The sequence below is a fragment of the Arvicanthis niloticus genome, chromosome 4, assembly GCF_011762505.2.
Source record: "Arvicanthis niloticus isolate mArvNil1 chromosome 4, mArvNil1.pat.X, whole genome shotgun sequence".
Taxonomy (NCBI): domain Eukaryota; kingdom Metazoa; phylum Chordata; class Mammalia; order Rodentia; family Muridae; genus Arvicanthis; species Arvicanthis niloticus.
The window spans coordinates 87,939,925-87,957,567 of record NC_047661.1 but is presented as its reverse complement, the minus strand read 5'-3'; the positions used below and the strand labels follow the sequence as shown (position 1 = coordinate 87,957,567).

Sequence of the window (17,643 nt, the reverse complement as noted above, 5' to 3'; positions counted from 1 at the left end):
AATGAGGTTTGGAGGGAGCCAGTGCTCCAACTTGCATTGCCACAAAAACCACAGCCAGAAAGCACCTCTTGTCAGTCTTTCCCAGTCCGTTTGCCTTTGTTTTCTGTGTAGAGCAAACTGACCGTTTCCCCACAGTAGCACATGCCAGGGACTGTTGGCACTTAACAGCATCTAGCCGACTTCCTCATTTCTGTGGATTGCTTGAGGATAAAAGAGAGAATTCACTTTCTGGTGTATAGTGCACAGTAATCACTCATCAATATTAGACATTGTTGGAAAAAGTACTTACCATTTCCACTGGGTGACCAGTTTGAATCTCTGAAACTACTGACTCTTTGCAGAATCCTGTACAAAAGCCTCTGTCTGACATGTAAAAAAAATGGTTGTTAGGGACTCAGCCAGCCACTGAGCTGATTGTCTGCTTTGCTTTCAGGTCCCAAGACAACTCCCTCCAGTAGGCTGCTGCCTAAAGTTGCCTTCTGAGGTCAAATCACTTCCTGTTCATCAGCTTCCAACAATAATTTGCTGTCTTAAAACATTGATAATCTTCTCCATACATATTTTGCACAAACTTGTTAATAATAGATTATTGTCTTCTTGGGTCATTTATATATATTATATCCGTAAGGCGTTCACTTTTTGGGGATGGAGGGAGCAAGGTTTCTCTGGCCCAGGTTGGCCTGGAACTAAGTATGTAGCTAAAGATGATATTGAACTCCTAACCTTCCTTTTTTACACGTCATCTTCCATGTACTGGGATGGCATTTGACTACCACAGGATACTGAGGAACACGACTGACTCCATTTTGAAGGCAGGTGCCATTTTGTTCTTAAAAAATAAATTTTCATTTACTCTGAGTTGAGTTTCTGTTTTTAAGTTTCTGTTTCCTGGAACCTGACCTACTCTAACCCATGACCTTGACTTGTTTTTTGAGAGCACCCTGACCCCCCTTAATCACAAGATAATGGCTGTTTTTTTGTTTGTTTGTTTGTTTGTTTGTTTGCTGAGGTTTTTTCTGTACTTCCCAACTATCCCATTGTCTGGATTCTGTAAACCTGCTTTCCAACTGTTCATGATTTACTCCTTAAAGGAGTCCTGAGAAACGAACTCAGTACTTCTCTGTCTCTGACCTGCTTTAGGAGACAGTTGCTGGCCAGCTCTCTGGTGCACCCAAATAAGTAAAGTTTGCTTCAAATTTGACTCAGAAATTGTGGTAGTAGTCTTATTCTTAATTATTGGGATTAACTTTTTTCTGGATGCCCCAGTGAGATAAGACCACTCACTCAAATTCTAAACCTAGATCTTCATTCTGAGAATCTAGGATTGAAGGGCCACCTCAGGAGGTGTCCACCTTGAGACATAAGGTTCCAAAGCATGTGTTTGGTTTCTTAGTCTATCAGAATGAACTACAACGCTAAAAAAAGCAGCAAGCATTTAGGGAGGCCTCCTCTGGTAAGTCATAGCAATTTCTGTGACATCTGCTTCTTTTGGATTCCTGATCTTGGATGAGGAGGGGCCTGAAAAGACTCAACACTCTCCAGAGCAAAAAGTGAGATGTTGCACTGCTCACCTGAGGTCCCTGGTCTGGTTTTGTGTCTTGTTTGTCTTTTTTGTATGTCTTGTTTTCCATTTCATTTTTTACTGTCTCCATCCCTTGTACTTTCTCTGTTCTGTGTTAATAGGGGCAATTGAGTGAACAGGCAGGAAGGGTGATAAGACTAGCAAGCGTAACAGCCTTTTAACTTTGTGTTCTGAAGAGTTTTGACAAGCTTTACCCACATATAGTCCAAGAAGACTATGATTATCCTGTCACCATGAATAGCCTCCAAACATTGTATGGAACTGAATGGCCCCCCTGAAGGTACTTTTGATTCTCAGATAGCCCAGGCAATGGTAAATATCACACTAGGTAAGCTTGGCTACCCAGCTTAGGTTGTATGCACATTACCTTGGGCTGAAGCAACTTCCAACCCATATCATTCAGATTTGAATGATCTTCAATGGGCAAAGTGGCCAAGCCCTGTTTGTTGGCAGGTAAGCACTTTGAGGACCTGAAGCAGAGAGCCAGGAGCACCCTCTGAAACCTGTTTTGTGAGACTCACAGGAGGAAGGATCCCTCATCCCTCTATATAACCATTTTATCCTCCTCCCCTCCTCCCCTCAACCTCTACCTTTGCCACCCCAGTCCCCACCACCCCAGCCTCGCTCTGCCCTCCATCCCCTTCAACCTCTTTCCACTTTGCTCCTCCATCTACATTAACCCCTACCCTCCCCAGTTCTTTCCTACCTCCCCTGTCTTCTCTCTCCCTAGTTCTTCCCTATCTCCTCCTGTCTCTTCCCCCAGCTGCTCCCCACCCACTAGGGGTCCCATATGGCCCTCCTACCTCTCACCCTGATTCTGGAACAGCACCTCCCTCTTGTCCTTTCTCCCCTATGGCAGTTTCCTGACAATAAAAACTTGATGCTCCTTTCTCCACTCACTATCGCTCTCGATAACTGGAAGAACCAGAGCCCCACCCACTTCCAGTGCTAACCCCAGTTCATTTTTTTTTTCTCTAATTGATTCTATCTTCTTCAATCACCTCGTGTTTTAGGGTTTCTATTCCTGCACAAACATCATGACCAAGAAGCAAGTTGGGAGGAAAGAATTTATTCAGCTTACACTTCACATTGCTGTTCATCACCAAAGGAAGTCAGGACAGGAATTCAAACAAGGCAGAAACTTAAGAGGCAGGAGCTGATGCAGAGGCCATGGAGGGGTGCTGTTTACTGAATTGCTTCCCCTGGCTTGTTCAGCTTGCTTTCTTATAGAACCCAGGACTATCAGCCCAGGGATGGCACATTCACAATGGGCCCTCCCATTCTTGATCACTAATTGAGAAAATGCCTTACAGCTGGATCTCATAGAGGCATTTCCTCAAGGGAGGCTCCTTTCTCTGTGATAACTCCAGCTTGTGTCAAGTTGGCACAAAACCAGTCAGTCCACCTCCCCACATGGCATGACTATCATCAGAGTCTCTGTGTCCTCTTCCAGCAAGAAAAGAAACGGATTCTCAGGAAAGCAGCTGAAATACTCACCAGAATATCTTCAGTGATTGATGACTAGAGGGTGAAGGCAATTGACCATCACGGCAACCCAAATGAGACTACAACACAGAAGGAAGATGGTCACTCAGTGAGTACAACTGGGTTCTCTTAGAAGGGATGAAATGGGCAGCCTGAAAGCCCACCAACCTATCTAAGATAGCAGATGTAAAACAGAGCCTAGATGAACCACCTTTAGAATTCCTGGAGCACCTCCTGGACATCTATCTATACACCCTTAGAGGCCCAGAGGACCTGGCAAACCTCAAGGCAATTAACCTGGCCTCTGTTACTCAGTTAGCCTCTGATATACATAGGAAGATACAAAAGATGGAATAGCTTTAGGAAAGAATAGGTCAGAACTATTAGAAATAGCCCAAAAGGTGTTTGAAAGAAGAGATAGCAAAGATCTTTTGGCAAACAAGATGGCGTGGACCACTATGGCTATATTGCAAGCCCCAGCCACTTTCAACTCTGCCCAATAACCCCACAATAAAAAAAAAGAAAACCTTTACAAAGAGGACCAATATGCCTACTTCAAATTAATAGGTCACTAGAAGAATGAATGTCCATGATGAAAACAGGTAGGACCCCCGCAAATCCAAGCCAATCTTATAGAGGATTAGTGAGGCCATGTCTCCTTCAAACTAGGCCCCCAGGAGACTGTATTAACCTTTGCTTTCAGGGGCCAACATGTAAATTCTCTGGTAGACGCAGGGGTTACATATTCAGTATTATGGGAGCCTCTAGGATCCCTAACCAGTCAGACAATGGAAATAGAGGGGACAACAGGGGGTATTACAGAATATAAATGGACCGCTGACTAAACTGTTAACCTAGGACAAGGAACTGTGACTCATTCTTTTATCCTTAGTGCTGAATGTTCCTACCCTTTACTAGGGCAGAAACCTTGAACAAGCTCCAGACAACAATATTGTTCTCAGGAGATACTCCTAGGTTGCAACTGGGAAGCCCTGCTAAGGCTTTAACTATAACTTGCCCAGTAAGTGAGGAATATCTGCTCCTCCAAAAATCTAACCCATTCCCTGGAAGGGGAGTAGAAGAGTTATTAATCCAGGAAATTTCTACAGTTTGGGCAGAGGACATTCCTCCTGTCTTGACTAAATGTGTGCTGTCAGTGCAGCTAACATCTGGGGCTCTGCTCTGAGGGAAGGGATTAAGGTTCACATCAGGTGCCTCTTGAAGCAGGCACACTTGCTCCTTGCCAGTCAGTCTGCAATACACCTGTATCCCATCCAAAATCCTGGAACTTGAGACGGCACACCAATGCAAGACTTATGGGAAATGAATAAGCAGTTAGAAACCTTTCACTTGATTGTTATAAATCTCTACAGTTTGCTCAGTATATTACCACCAGAACATAAAGTTTACACTGTATTGGACTTAAAAGATGCATTCCTTTCCATCCCTCTGTCAAAATTAAGTCATCTTATCTTCGCATTGGAATGGGCCACACTGAACTGGGGATATCAGAACAATTAATCTGGATCAGACTGCCTCAAGGGCTCAAAATTCTTCTACTAGCTTTGATGAAGCATCAGCCAGGATTTAAGTCTCTTCTGAAATAAGTGCTCTAAGCTAACCTTGCTTCAATATGTGGATGATTTATTATGGCTGTTAAAGATGAGAAGGACTGTTTGAGAGCCACTCAAGGGCTTTTAGAAACTCTAGTCCTGTTAGACTATAGTGTTTCTAGAAAGGAAGTCCAAATTTGCCTGCTTCAGGTTACCTACTTGGGATATGAACTGGGAGAAGGGAGAAGACTGCTGTCCTTAGCCCAAATAGCCAAAATGCAAACCTCAGTTCCAACCACCAAGTAACAAGTTAGGGCGTTTCTGGGAGCTGCTGGATATTGCTGTCTTAGGATATGTGGGCTTGCTGATATTGCCAAACCCTTGTGTTCTGCTATGTCTGGGGTAACACCCCTTTGGAATGGACTGAAGAATATGAACAAGCCTTTAAGAACTTAAAAGAGACCCTTGTACAGGCCACTACTTTGACTCTCCCTGATGTCCCCAAGCCCTTTCATCTGGACACCCATGAAAGAAAAGGCATTGCCAAGGGACTCCTGACTTAGACCCTGGGTCCCTGGGAAAGGCCAATAGCTTACATCTCAAAGAGACCAGATTCTGTAGCCTTGGGATGGCCCCCTTGTTTAAGAGCCATCACAACCACTGAAATTCTTGCAAAAGTAGCTGACAAGCTCACAGTGGGACAGACTTTACCTGAAACAGCTCTGCACACTGTAGAAACCCTGCAGAGGGATACTGTTAATCAGTGGATGTCCAATGCTGGCTTAACTCAGCACCAAGCCCTTCTTTTACATAAGGAAAGACTTACCTTTGATAAATCTTTGGCCATCAATTCTACCACCCAGCTGCCAGATGACAGATGACCCTGAGGAGTCCATCCATGGCTGCCTGGGGATGCTGGGTGTCGAGATATTTGACCCAACCTGGCAGACATTCTACTCACCACCAGAGATGCGGATCATACACAGATGGCAGCAGCTTCATTCAAGAAGGTATCTGGGGACAGTGGTGATCACAGGTCAGAAGGAGGTAGGTCATTTGGGCACAAGCCATGCCTATGGGCACATCCACCCTGAAAGCAGATATAATCACTCTACAGTGGGCTTTAAGATGGGCTGAAGGATAAAAAGGTGAATATCTACACAGACAGCCAATATACTTTTGTCATGGCTCATTTCATGAACAGATATATAAATGGAGGGGCTTACTCACCTCAGAGAAAAAGACTACTAAAAATAAACACGAAATTGTCCAGTTGCTGGAGGCCATTTGGCCTCCAACTGAGCTTGCTGTAATACACTGGCCAGGACACCAAAAAGACAAAAGGTCCCAAAACTCAAGGTAACAGCTGTGGAGATCAAGTCACCAAAGAGGCTGCTCTTGGGGAACCCAAGCTCCAGACCATGCTGTCTCTGAACCCTGACTCTGCCTCCATGAAGATGTTCTTGAATATGATCCAGTAGAGATCAAGCAATATTCTGACCTGGGGGCTCAGGGGAACTGCAAAAAATGGTGGATCTTGACAGATGGAAGATTCTGAATGCCAAAGTACCGGGCCAAAACTGGCTACAGTGTTGCATCACTCCATGTACTTGTCTCCTAAGAAGATTTCAGAACTCATCTCCCCTCATGTTTGGGTACTTGGACACTGAGAAAAACTTCAGAGCATTCCAGATCAATACCTGACCTGTGTCCAGGCAAATGCAAAGAAGGACATGCATCTCCCAGAACAATGGAATCAAGAAAATGTACCAGGTGAAATTTGGCAATTTGTCTTTACTAAAGTCAAGCCAGGACTAAATGGCTGCAAATATCTGCTGGTCTTTGTCAACATCTTCACAGACTAAGTAGAGGCCTTTTCCATCTCTAATAGAAATAATGCAGGTGGTAGCAGGTGGTAGTATTATTTTTGTTTTGTTTTTCCTCTCCTTTCTGCCCCCCCCCGTCTTCACCCTCCCCCCCCTTTTTTTCGAGACAGGGTTTCTCTGTGTAGCCCTTGCTGTCCTGGAACTTGCTCTATAGATTAGGCTGGCCTCAAACTCACAGAGATCCACCTGCCTCTGCCTCCAGAGTGCTGGGATTAAAGGTGTGTGCCACCACCAACTGGCTAAGAAATTAATAATGGAAATTATTCCCAGATTTGGCTTCCCCATATCTCTGAGGTTGGACATCGGCCCAGCCTTCCTTCATAGCTAAGTTATCTATCTTAATTGCTCTGTAAGAATTGGAACATAAATTAGAAACTTCACTGTATGTATCATCTTCAGAGATCAGGAAAGGCAGAGATGGTGAATAGAACTTTAAAGGAGATTTTAACTAAATATACAGTCGAGATTGGCAGTAACTGGGTTGAACTTGCCTTATTCCTATCTCAAAGTTTGATGTATCCTGTACCAAGAAAAGTTCATCCCATATAATATAGTCTATTGGGTATATGCCTCTGTTATCAGCTTGTCCCACTCCAATCTCTGAGTCCTCAAAAGGATTGCAACTAACCTTGAATAAGATTTTCCTTCACTTCAGGCTGCTCAACCTGTTGGGTACCACCCACCTGACAACCCATTCCAGCCCAGAGATGCTGTATTGGTTCAGTATCTCAAAATTGACAGCTTGAACCTAGATGGAAAGAACCTTACATGGTGATTCTCCAGATGCCTACTGCTGTTAAGGTTGCTGGGTTTCTCCTCATTCATCACTCACACCTCAAGAAGGCACCTGAGGAACCTGTGGAAAAGGAGGCCTACCTCCAAAGGTGAAACGTAACTGAAAAGGGAGTATTAAAAATCAAACTTTTGGGCAGGAGAGATGGCTCAATGGTTAACAGCACTGGCTGCTCTTCCAGAGGTCCAGAATTCAATTCCCAGCAACCACATGGCAGATAACAACCATCTATAATGGGATCTGATGCCCTCTTCTGGCATGGGGGAGTATGTGCAGATGGAGCACTCATACACATAATTTTTTTTTTTAAATCAAACTAAGGTTTGACCATCTAACATAACTTTAAACATTGTGATCTTGCTGTTGGAATCTATACCACGATTGTCCTATGGCTAACAGTTTTACTATCTTATTTTCAACCTTTGCAAAGAGAATCTAAATGCATCTAGATGGGGGAAATAAAAGGCATCCCTTTTATAGGAAACACCCTGATACTGTCTTGCTATGCAAACAATTGCTTTTATCCACCATAGATGGTGGATACTTGGGATGAACTATTCTAACTGACCAATTCCAATGTAATAGTACAGACTTCAGCATAATCAAATATTCTTTAAACTGTTCTGACAGTGAAAATCACAGGTGTGCTAAAATAAGAAATGGAGGGGAAGACTCAACAATCACCTCGATTAAACTTAACATACAAGAGGAACCCTATGTGTAACTAATAGTGTAGGGTATAACCTCTGGCTCCATCTAGTACCAGAAAGTCAACAAGAAAATTCTTTCTATGTCAGAAAAGATCCCTCTTACCTGTTACTTAAACATAATCTTGGTTGTCAGCAATTTATGAAAATGTGCTGTTTTGATGTCTCTGATTCTTCTCATACTATTGACAAGTATTGATGGAGAAAGAAATAAACAAAACCTCTCTCTCTCTCTCTCTCTCTATCTCTATCTCTATCTCTATCTCTATCTCTCGCAAATGTTGACTGACCACATGGCTCTCCCCATGGCTAAGATGGTTCTCCCTATGGCTAAGATGGTTCTTCCCTTCTTTGGCCCTCTCATGTTTCTACTGGCTACCATAATCGGCCCCTGCACCCACCAATGTGTTACCAACTTGATCACCTGTCATTGTTGATAAACAATGCTAGAATCATTGCCACTTGACAACACTATTAAAGATAGTCCCCTATCAAGGATTTGACAGGGACACATAAGTCAAGGGGGTAATGAGGAACCTGCCTGACTTCGTTTTGAAGGTAGGAGACATTTTCTTGTATTGTTAAACACAAATTTTCATTTACTGTAAGAGTTGAGTTTCCGTGTTTTAAGTTTCTGTTTCCTGAAACCTGACCTACCCCAACCCATGAGTTTGACTTGTTTGAGAACACTTTGACCTTCCCTTATCAGTGACTACTTGATGATGACTGGTTTTTGTTGTTTTGATATATTTTTCCATTCTTCCCCATTGTCTTGCTTCTGTAAGCCTGTTTTGTAACTGTTATTTTGCCCCTTAAATGGACTCCTTAAAAGGGACTCTCAGCACTTTTTTCTCTAGCCCCTAACTGGCCAGGTCTCTGGTGCACCTGACTAAAATAAAGCTTGCTTCAATTTTGGCTCCAAAATTGTGGTAGTGGTCTTACTCCTGCCTCGTGGAATTAACAATGCTAGAAATTGTGGTCTATAATGTAAACTATAAAATTCTTCATAGGAATGAGAGGGTCTCTCATTTCTTAGACTTTTCTGAAACTTGAGCACAGTTCTGGGCACTCTGGTGGTTGCCTTACAGCTTAACATAATCAGTGATCTTCAAAAATTAGTAAAATGAAGTTGGGGGACAGACTTTCCATTTGGTGGTTGAACTGGATTCTGAATAGTGTAATATGAATCGCTGTGCTGACTGAAACATTATTTTGTAAAGCAAAAAGTCTCCGTAACGTAGGTTCCATCCCAAGACCCACACTGTGGAGATGTCTTCTGACCTTCACCTGTGAGCCTTGGCATGAACACATGCATACACACACACACAAGAAAAGACCTGGTATGTATAAATTTATAATTTCATAAATTATGTTAGCTCACATATTTGCTTTCTGATACCCCACTGGACACTGAGTTATGGGTTATAGTAGGCTTCCGCTAGGGGGCGCCAGATAGTGCCTAGAATTTCGTCCACACTACGCAGCCGCAGTCTCTGCGCAGGCTGGACGCGCCCTTGTTGAGACGCGTGACGTCACTAGAGGGCGCGGCCCGCGGAGGGGGAGGAGCCTCCCCGCCGGGAGGGGAAGGGCCGTCCCCCGAGCGCAGCTTTCAGGGCCAAAGTAGGTTGTGAGTGGGAGGCGGTGGCTGCGGCTCCACGGCTTGGGGAAGATGGCGCCGCCGGTGACGGAGCGGGGGCTGAAGAGCGTCGTGTGGCGGAGTGAGTGCGGAGGGGTCAGGGCTGAGGCAGGGAAGGGTCGGCCGTGCCGGGTCTTGTTTTCCCGCTGCAGCCCTGCAGCGTCTCCGGGAGCTGCACGGGCACTTGTTGCTTTGGGACCAAGTCCCTGGCTGGGCTCTTTCCGACTTGCCCGGAGAGTCGGGTTTCGTGCCAGCACCAGGGATGGGCGGGGTGACCAGACGCGGCCTTCTTCGCGGCTTTGGCCAACTCTCACCCCGGTGAGGCTCTTCGGCAAAGCCCCACCCTCGGGCGACCTGACTCGGGCCGGCTTTTCCCTCCCCAGTCCCCGTGCTGTCCGGGGACAGTTCTTCCCATTGCACCCCCCTCGCCACACCAGGCACGGACGTCTCTCTCTCTCTCTGACACAATCTGAGCTCTGTGTTTCTCCGTCCCACATTCATGTTAGCACTAATGTTTTTACTACCATCCTTTTCAGTGTCTTGTCCTTTAAAAAGTGCAGACGCAGCTTTTCAAGAGCGCCTTCTGCCACTGTTCCTAGAGAAGATGACCTGCTTTTTTAAACAAATTCTTCAGAAAGCAACACTGGACTGTTAAAGTCTTATCTAGTATCCGCTCCCTGCATAGTCTGCTCCTTCGCTGTTAAAATTGGTCTACTTGCTGGTTACTGGTGTTCGCGGTATCACTCATGACTTTTATTAAAATTACACCAAACCTAGGCCTGCCAGGTTAGAGGAGCAATGAAAGCAGCAAACCGGAAGAACCTTCCTTGTTTGGCATCTCTGGGTTCTAAGTAATTATAGTCTAGTAGTAGAAAAGAAGTAACGTCTTATTAGTGTTTCTTACTCCGACTTGGTTAACAAGGAACAGAACTGAAATGAGTTAACAGAATTCTGTCTTTTGTGTGAAATTAAAATCCAAATCAGTACAAGCATAGTGTTTGCCATCTAGAAGGTACTAAATAGATACGTAGACTTTGTGAAATACAAAATTGTCCTTTAAAAATTTAGTTTGGGGACCTGCAAGGTGGCTCAGGGGGTAAGGGTGCTTGCTGACAAGCCCAAGGACCTAAATTGGATCCCCAGGGACCTACATGGTATAAGGAGAGAACTGACTTAGGCAGATTGTCTATATTGACTCTCATATGAAAATGGGTGACAAATTGTGCTGGAGAAATTATTTCTGAGTTACAATGGCACTTTATATTAAGGCTTATCAGAAAAAGACACCACAATGATGGTAATGCCAGTATCAGTGGCATGAAAACTAGGCCAGAGGTCTGTATGAAGATACAGACTTTCCCTCTTCATGTTAACTTGGGGTAACACCATGATCACAAAATGGAGAGTAAAATACAGACAGGCTGGATGAAAGGAAAAGATGTACTGCTGTTAAATATGTATTGGGACTCGTGTAACTAGAAACACACAACCAAAAGACAAGAGTAGCCCAGTGTTTATTGCACAAAACATATATATTAAGGGGCTGAAGAAATGGCTTAACTAAAAAAATGAAAATACGTCACATTTTCCATAGGCATGGATGAACAATGTGTGCACAACGGGACACACCTCTTTTTATTTCAATAAACAGTAGTGCAATGCTGATATATTTTATGCTACTGCATCTTGGAAACTTAAAAAAAAAAGGTAGTCACAAAGGACATGGTTTGACACCATTGGTGTGAAAAACATCCAGGACAAGCAAATCTAGAGAAACAGGAACTACTTCCTGTATCCCAGTCTGGACAGATGGGATTAAAGGGATGGGGTTTCTCTTTTGGTTTTTGTTATTGTTGTTTTGCTTTGGTTTTAGGTTTTTGAGACAGGTTCTTGCTGTGTATCCCTAGTTGTCTTGGAGCTATATATTCTGAGCTGGACTTGAACTCATAGAACACCTGCCTCTGCCTCCTGAGTCCTGGAATTAAAGGCACGTGCCACCACACAGAACTGTGTTTTGTTTTTGAAACAGGGTCTCATGTGCCTTAGGCTGACCTCAAACTCAACTTTGTAGCCAAGGATGACCTTAAACTTCTGATTTTTCTGCCTTCACCTCCTGAGTGCTACAATCATGGGTAAATCCTCCCATACCTGGTTTTATATAATACCGCAGATTGGACTCAGAGCCTTTTACATGCTAGGTGAACAGTCTATGCCCAGCCCCAAGGAATGTGGCTTCTTTTTAGAGTACTGTAAGTGCTCTCAAAACAGTTGTGGGGATGTAGTAATGGACGCATGACAGACCATACTGGAAACATTAGAGTGTATACTTTTGAGTGAGTGATTTCTGTAGTTTGCCATTTATATCTTGATAATGCTATTAAAATGAAACCTGACAAGAGCTATTAAATCTAGACCTAAGGGTCAGGCGTGGTGGCATGCGCCTGTAATAACAGCACTGGGCGGCAAAGGTACAAGTATCAGTTCAGCAACATAACAAGTTTGAAGCCAGTCTGAACTTTGAGACCTTGTCTCAAATATATAAAATCTATATCTAAGATTTATACCCAGCACAGAAAGAGTTAATGTTTGACCCGTCTGTGACGTCTGTAAAATTTAAACCTTCATTTAGGATCTTACTTTATACACAGTATATTGAATTAGCCTCGTAACGAACCTCCAGAGCGCTCTCCTTTCCTTCTTTCCAGTCCATCCAGCAAATAGCTGCCAGGATAATCTCTTTTAATAACTGGCTTGAAGACCTGCAGAGGCACCCAGTGTACTATTGACTGTTACCTAGCTCCAGTCTCCAGTGTATAATATTGATTTCCCTGTTCCTGAACTGTTTATTCCCACTGCAGTAATTTCTCTTCCTATCCTATCTTGATGGCCCATTCCTTTGTCTTTCAATCCCTTTCCCTCTTTCCCTACTCAAATTTTAGCCTTCAAGTCTTAGTTCAGATGGGCTGGCTTTTTTTTTTTTTTTTTTTTTTTTTTTTTACATTCCCTCCTCTGTTTTAGTGTTTAGTTTGCCTTTCTTACTGCCTAATAAGAGTCCCTTTTGCTTTGCTTTTTTGTTTGTTTCCTTTTGTTTTCAGACAAATCTCACTTTTTAGCCCAGGCTGATATAAAGTTTATAGTAGCCCTCCTGCCCTCTGAATGCTGAGGTTCCAGGCAGGAGCCACCTTTTACAGTTAGGAGTCTCTTGAGAAGCTTTTAAATGATAGGTCCACTGTTCTGTCTTACAGCTTTTAAATTTATGTGTGTGTGCATCCTTGCAGAGGCCAGAGGTCTTTCTCGAATGCTCTCTACCTTAGGAGATGAAGTGTCTCACTGAACCTGGAGCTCCCCTGGCTAGGCTGCTGATTAGCTCTAAGGATCCACTTGTTTCTGCCTCTCCAGAACTGAGCTTTCAGATGTGCTCCACCAGACCTGGCTTTATGTGTGCTTGATGAATCCAAACCCAGGTCCTCATGCTCTCGGTAGGCGTGGTAGCTGAGCCCGCTAGTCGGCCTCCCAGGGCTGTAAGTTTGTACAGGCCCCAGTGATAGGTAGTGATTTCTATTTTAATATTTGAAATTATTTTACAATCTTTCATAAAATTTCCCCTGTTCCTACCTAAAAGACCCCATTTGTACAGAACTGAATTTCTATAGGAAGGTTCCCAGTGCTCGTCAAGCCTTCAAGTACTAATAGAACAAGAAGAAGAAAACAGAGTAAGTACTATCATTCCAGTTTGTGATACACAGGAAGAGAGGTTACACTAAGTAGGTGGATCGGGAAAAGTTTATCTGATTAAGTGACACATCTCAGACTTAAAACACAAGACAGAATCTGCCATTAGGAACCACCTTTAAGGTCCTCTAAACAAAATGAGAGGATGAAGTTATGGTTTGGTAGATAAGGGGTCTGTCTCTCAAGCATGAGTACCTCAGTTTGAATCTCCAGTACTCACATAAAAGTCAGGCATGGCAGTGTGGTCACCTAGTCTAGTCAAATAGATGAACTTGTTCAGTCTGGTGTTGGAAACTAAAGCTGAGAGTGATAGAGGAAGACACACCCACATGAATTCTTACATACATCACATGTAATGCAAGGCATTTGTTACAAAGAATACAGGATACTGGACCAAAGGTAGGTTGGAGCCAGTCGCTAAATGGTTTAGACATTCTCTGGGCAATAGAGAATCATTCAAGATGACTTTCCCCCTTCTTCTCAAATAGCAGACACAGGCATTTTTGCAGTCTCTTAATGCTAAAAGAAAGCCATTTCTTAGTCCTATTTTTAGGAGAAATGACCTTTAAAATTTAATTAGGTGTAATGGTAAGTTATACTAATGTTAAGTGTACACTTAGCTGGTAATTTTGCTCACATAACTACCACCCAAATCAATTTGTAGAATGTTTCTAAGCACTCATGGTTTCCCAGTGCAGATCCTCTCTTCTCCCTCGAGTGAACACTGTTCTGACTTATATTATCATCCAATAATTTGTAAGTGTTTTTTATCTGTATACTTGTTTCAGAGAGCATCCTTGAAACTCTTCATTAGATTTTCATCATATGTGGACATGTGCTGTTTTTGCTTTTATATTTGTGTTTGCCCTTGGGGTGTGTGTGTGTGTGTGTGTGTGTGTGTGTGTATGTTGGGGGCTGATTGGAAACTAAACCAAGGGCCTTCCATGTGCTAAGCAAGAAGGCCTCTGTCACTGGGACACAGTCACAGAAGCCCTGCCTTTGTATTTAGTTTTCATAGGTTCTGCTTTCATATACTTTTTAAACTAAACATGTAAGAAAATATCAGCCAGACATAATGTATAGAGGATGGCTAAAATTGATTAATAAAAGATAATGGCCTATTAGAAAATGATCAGAGGAAATTAAGAGGCAATCTACAGATAGGGTGGTCTGGTTTTGACATGGAGAAATGCAAGTTAAGACCTGTCTCTCCCTTTAACATATCACGTTGACAGAATCAGTGACTGATGTCATGTAGCAATTGGAAAGCTTGTTGGTGGGAATCTTCCTTACAGCTTGTTGGGAGAGCTGCTGCTGATAGTTAATGAGACAGGAAACAGTACTGTGATCTCAGCTATCCCACTATGGGCATTTCTGTAAGTAAAAATAAATATACATGCATACTTAAAAATTCTTTTCTCAAAAGATTTTTTTTTGTTGTTTTGTTTTGTTTTTGGAGACAGGGTTTCTCTTTATAGCCCTGGCCGTCCTGGAACTCACTCTGTAGACCAGGCTGGCCTCAAACTCAGAAATCTGCCTGCCTCTGCCTCCCAAGTGCTGGGATTAAAGGCTTGTGCCACCACTGCCCAGCCCTCAAAAGATATTTTAATTATATTTTTTAAAATGTATTTTGTGTGCATGCACATATATGTGTGCATACACTGGCATATGTGTGGAAGTCAGAAGACAACCTGTCGTTTTGGGGGGTCACAGGGATAGAACTCAGACCATTAAGTATGACAGCAGGCAGTCGTCTTACCCACCCATAAAGATTCTGAATCTTTGTTTGTTTGTTTCTCTGTATAGTCTTGGCTGTACTGGAACGCTGTAGACAAGGCTGGTCTCAAACTCATAGAGATCCTCCTGCCTCTGCTTCTTGAGTGCTGGGAGTTAGCAACACTTGGTTGAAAAACTGTTATAAGCAGTTCTTCAAAGAAACATATTTTTATCGAATTTTGACGTGGAGTCAGTGGGGAATAGTGTTACCAAGAACATGGGCCTCGGCCAGACCCTTACCCTACTCCTGGATTATGGTTGGAGGTGGTGGCTCATGCCTTTAATCCCAGCACTTGAGAGAAGGTTAGAAGTAAAGGGAGATAAAGGGAAGATGAATGAGAACAGTAGTGAGTTAGGAGCGACAGTCATCCTAACCTGACATTCTGGTCCAGGAGACTAGTGATGTTGCTGTTTACTGATGAAGAGGAGAGAGAAGTGAATCTCGGGAAAAGCAGTTCTGAGTTATAATATGGTGTTTTAAGTGGTAGTTTGGGTGTCTCATAGGCATTTGGAGATGTAAAGGAGCTGAGTTAAAGACGAGGATTTAGGTCACTTTGTGTGGTAGCCATGACGCCGCAGACTAAGACGAAGCAGAGCAGTTAGAAAATAGTTTTCTTTTCCAATCAAAATAGAGGTCTTTTAGAACCAGCAGATTTTTTTCCTCTTATTCCCTTGATTGCGGTTTCCACATCGTTTAGTTTTTGTTTTTAAAATATCTTTTTAAAAAAGAACTCTAGTTATTCAATAAACTATGTCCTATTTCTGATGTATTGCTATCATGTTCTCAAATTTTTCTTTGTGACTTGAGGTCCTATGTGAGTTGCACCAGCAGTGCTCATGTACGTGATCGTACCTCTGCCTTTCTCCCTTCACTACTTCCGTCTTTGTCATTACAGGATGCATACTTCCTTTGTACCTCAGAGAAACCAGTGAGAACAGGTGGGTAGCTGGTACCAGTGGGTTGCTGGTGGGATAGCATTTGGGCTGGTGAAAGATCAGCTTACAGAGTAGGTAGAAGCCAGTCAGAGAGAGTGCCTTGAATGGCAGTGTTTAGATTGTCCTCAGAGGATAGAGTGAGCATTTGAGGGCCTTTTGAGGTGGAAATGGTTATAAACCATGGGTTATGTTTCAGGAAGATGACTAATCGGTGTGAGAAAATGAGATTGGAGGCAGAAAACTGCAAAGCCAGAGAGTATTGCAGTAGCTCAGTGGAAGATGTTAGGAATCAGGGTATTGTTGATGTCAGTGGCCCCCAAAACGATGGCCAGAAGCCAAAGAACAATCAGTAGTGCCTGATGATTGAATGTGGGGCAAGGAGAAAAGAACGGCATGGCTGTGGCAAGGATGACAAACTACAGAAATGCAGCCCAGAGCAGTTCTTACGAACTGTCTACTCGAGGTGTGTAAGTGCTTACACCTGTACCGTGTGGTTGTCTGTAAGACGTAAACTGAAGGGCTGAAGTGATGGATGAGACTTCAGTAGCGAGCGTAGTCTGAGGAGGAGGATGGAGGAGGCAGAACAAAGGTAAAAGAATCAAGTTTGGGGTCCAGTTTTGGTTGCTGAAGAAAAGGTTAAGGACTTTTCCTTATATAAAGGACCTTTACGCTCTGCAGTAGCTGACGAGATTCCCCCAACCCACTTGCAACATAGGTCACCTGCGGTCCTGATCTCTCGTCCACAGCTCGATAGTTAGTATTTACTTTTAAGATGTTAACATGTTTAGCATCTCAGACTGTACTTTCTACACAGTAAAACTGTAATGTGAGCTGGGTGAGGTAACTTAAAATTTTATAGTTAGCTGTATTAAAATATAATAAATGTAAATGAAATTAACTATAATATATCTTATTTAACCTGACATTCAAAATATTTGATGTGTATGAGAAGGGGGAAAGAATTCATAGGATATTTTATATTTTCCCTTTTTTAAAACTTCAGAGTCTTTCTGTTTCTTGTTTTGTTGTGCTAGGGATCAAATCACATGCTAAGTGCATGCTCTGCTCCTGAGTCACACCGCAGCGCTCATGTTATTTTCTTTCCCATGGAACTTTGTACATTTCAAGTGATTTTGGTTTTTTAAGCCTGGTTTCATTCTGGCCCAGGCAGGCCTGGAATGCAAAGCAGTCCTGCTCAGCCTCCCAACTGCCAGAATTTCTCGAAGGCATTGGCCACTGCACCTGGCTCCTACTAGCTAGTAGTAGCTGGTGTGGCTAGTTCCTGTCACCTAGGGCATTGCAGGTATAAGGTTTCAAAGACTAACGGGGTGTGACTTCTTCTGCTCCAGAAGCACTGGTTTCTTAGGGAACTGTAAAGACATGCAGTGACTTCAGTTTTCAGCTTGTAGTATGGCAGTGAGGCTGGCTCACCAGGAAAAGTAGTCTGTCAGTATCTGAGCTCAGCCTTAAAACAGCCTTCATCCTCACCTATCGTGTCTTTGAAACCTTTGCTTTCTTGTATAATCACAGTTAAGTATTTTAGTTTTTTTTTTTTTA

At 43.1% G+C, this 17,643-nt stretch overlaps 1 protein-coding gene across 2 annotated transcripts in view; it reads left to right on the top strand.

The window, feature by feature from the left end:
* The first annotated feature begins 9,501 nt into the window (after positions 1-9,501).
* Stxbp3 (syntaxin binding protein 3) overlaps positions 9,502-17,643 on the top strand; it is a 43,780-nt gene continuing 35,638 nt past the window's right edge. Inside the window, exons 1-2 of one of the 2 annotated variants that reach the window (XM_076933147.1) lie at positions 9,608-9,724; positions 16,047-16,089. Coding sequence is in view for 1 of the 2 variants with exons in the window: in XM_034500896.2 (XP_034356787.1) it covers positions 9,676-9,724 (49 nt within the window). In the remaining variant the exon portion in view is untranslated. Of the gene's footprint in view, positions 9,725-16,046; positions 16,090-17,643 lie in introns of both variants that reach the window. The other variant, XM_034500896.2, reaches the window with a different exon arrangement.